The sequence below is a fragment of the Colobus angolensis genome, unplaced genomic scaffold, assembly GCF_000951035.1.
Source record: "Colobus angolensis palliatus isolate OR3802 unplaced genomic scaffold, Cang.pa_1.0 Scaffold1806, whole genome shotgun sequence".
NCBI lineage: Eukaryota > Metazoa > Chordata > Mammalia > Primates > Cercopithecidae > Colobus > Colobus angolensis.
The window spans coordinates 988-2,918 of NW_012114940.1; the positions used below are offsets into that span (position 1 = coordinate 988).

Genomic DNA, 1,931 nt, shown 5'->3' on the forward strand with positions numbered 1-1,931 from the left:
AGCTGCTCTTCCTCCGTTTCTTGGCGCAGCTGTTCCTCCTCACGGAATTTTCTCTCCAGTTCCTGGCTGCGCAGCTGCTGTTCCTCCTCGCGGAATTTTCTGTCGCGCTCCTGGCGGCGCAGCTGCTGTTCTTCCCTTTCCTGACGGAGCTGCTCTTCCTCCAGGAATTTTCTGCCGCGTTCTTGGCGGCGTAGCTGCTCTTCCTCCGTTTCTTGGCGCAGCTGTTCCTCCTCACGGAATTTTCTCTCCAGTTCCTGACGGCGCAGCTGTTCCTCCTGGAGGAATTTTCTCTCTCGTTCCTGAGGGCGCAGCTGCTGTTCCTCTTCGCGGAATTTTCTGTCACGCTCTTGGCGGCGCAGCTGCTGTTCTTCCCTTTCCTGACGGAGCTGCTCTTCCTCCAGGAATTTTCTGTCGCGTTCTTGGCGGCGCAGCTGCTCTTCCTCCGTTTCTTGGCGCAGCTGTTCCTCCTCACGGAATTTTCTCTCCAGTTCCTGGCGGCGCAGCTGCTGTTCCTCTTCGCGGAATTTTCTGTCACGCTCTTGGCGGCGCAGCTGTTGTTCCTCCCTATCCTGGAGCAGCTGTTCCTCTTCGCGGAATTTTCTGTCGCGGTCGTGGCGGAGCTGTTGTTGGCGCTCCTGGCGGCGCAGCTGCTGTCCCTCCTCCAGAAATTTTCTATCACGCTCTTGGCGGCGCAGCTGCTGTTCCTCCCTTTCCTGGAGCAGCTGTTCCTCTTCGCGGAATTTTCTGTCGCGGTCGTGGCGGAGCTGTTGTTCGTGCTCCTGGCGGCGCAGCTGCTGTTCCTCCTCGAGGAATTTTCCTTCACGCTCTTGGCGGCGCAGCTGCTGTTCCTCTTCATGGAATTTTCTGTAGCGCTCCTGGTTCAGCCGTTGTTGGCGCTCCTGGCGGGCCAGCTGCTGTTCATCCTCCAGGAATTTTCTCTCTTGTTCCTGGCGGCTCAGCTGCTGTTCCTCCCTCTCTTGGTGCAGCTGTTCCTCCTGGCGGAATTTTCTGTCGCGGAACTGGCGCAGCTGTTGCTCGCGCTCCTGGCGGCGTAGCTGCTGTTCCTCTTCTAGGAATTTTCTCTCTCGTTCCTGACGGCGCAGTTCCTCTTCGCGGAATTTTCTGTCACGCTCTTGGCGGCTCAGCTGCTGTTCCTCCCTTTCCTGGAGCAGCTGTTCTTCTCTTTCCTGGAGCAGCTGTTCCTCCTCGCGGAATTTTCTGTCTCTCTCCCGACGGACTCTCTTCTCTTCTCTTTCCTCTCTCAGCAACTGCTTTTCCTCTTGGAACTTCCTGTCGCGCCTTTTGGCTTCCTTTTGCTCTTCTTGCTCCAGTTGTTCTTCCTCTGGGAAATGCCTGTCGCGCTGCTGCCAGCGCCTCCTCTCTTGCTCACCATCTCTCTCTTGCGGTTCATCCAGCAGGGGCTGCAGATCTTGCTGGGACTGTCTGTCGCGCACCTGGGAATCTTCCAACTGCCGGAACTGTTCATTCTCTCTACGTTTGCAGTAAACCCTGTTATTACGAACTGCATTGTCTTTTTCTAGTTCCCACTGCCATTTCAGATCACGGCGCTGATCCTCATCCCGGTATCGCCGCTTCCTCTCCTGGTGCCGAAGCTCTTCCTCTTCCGGATACTGCCTCTCTCGCTCCTGGAGCCTTTTCTCCTGTTCCTCTCTCAGCAGCTGCTCTTCTTCCTGCTGCAGCTCCTCTTCCTCGCGGTATTGCTTCTCCAGCTCCTGGCGCCTTCTCTTCTCCCTTTCATCCCTCAGCAGCTGCTTTTCCTCCTGCTGCAGCTCCTCTTCCTCCCGATATTGCCTTTCCCGCTCCTGGCGTCTTCTTTTCTCCCGTTCCTCTCTCAGCAGCTGCTCTTCTTCCTGCTGCAGCTCGTCTTCTTTGCGGTATTGTCTCTCCCGCTCCTGGCGCCTTTTCTTCTC

General features: G+C 56.8%; 1 protein-coding gene across 1 annotated transcript in view; it reads right to left on the minus strand.

The window, feature by feature from the left end:
* Nucleotides 1-1,925, minus strand: part of LOC105509895 (trichohyalin-like) — a gene marked incomplete at both ends in the record, with an annotated part of 2,906 nt that extends 981 nt beyond the window's left edge. Inside the window, one exon of the mRNA XM_011939379.1 lies at nt 1-1,925. Within this exon, the coding sequence (XP_011794769.1) occupies nt 1-1,925 (1,925 nt within the window).
* Nucleotides 1,926-1,931: the final 6 nt, after the last annotated feature.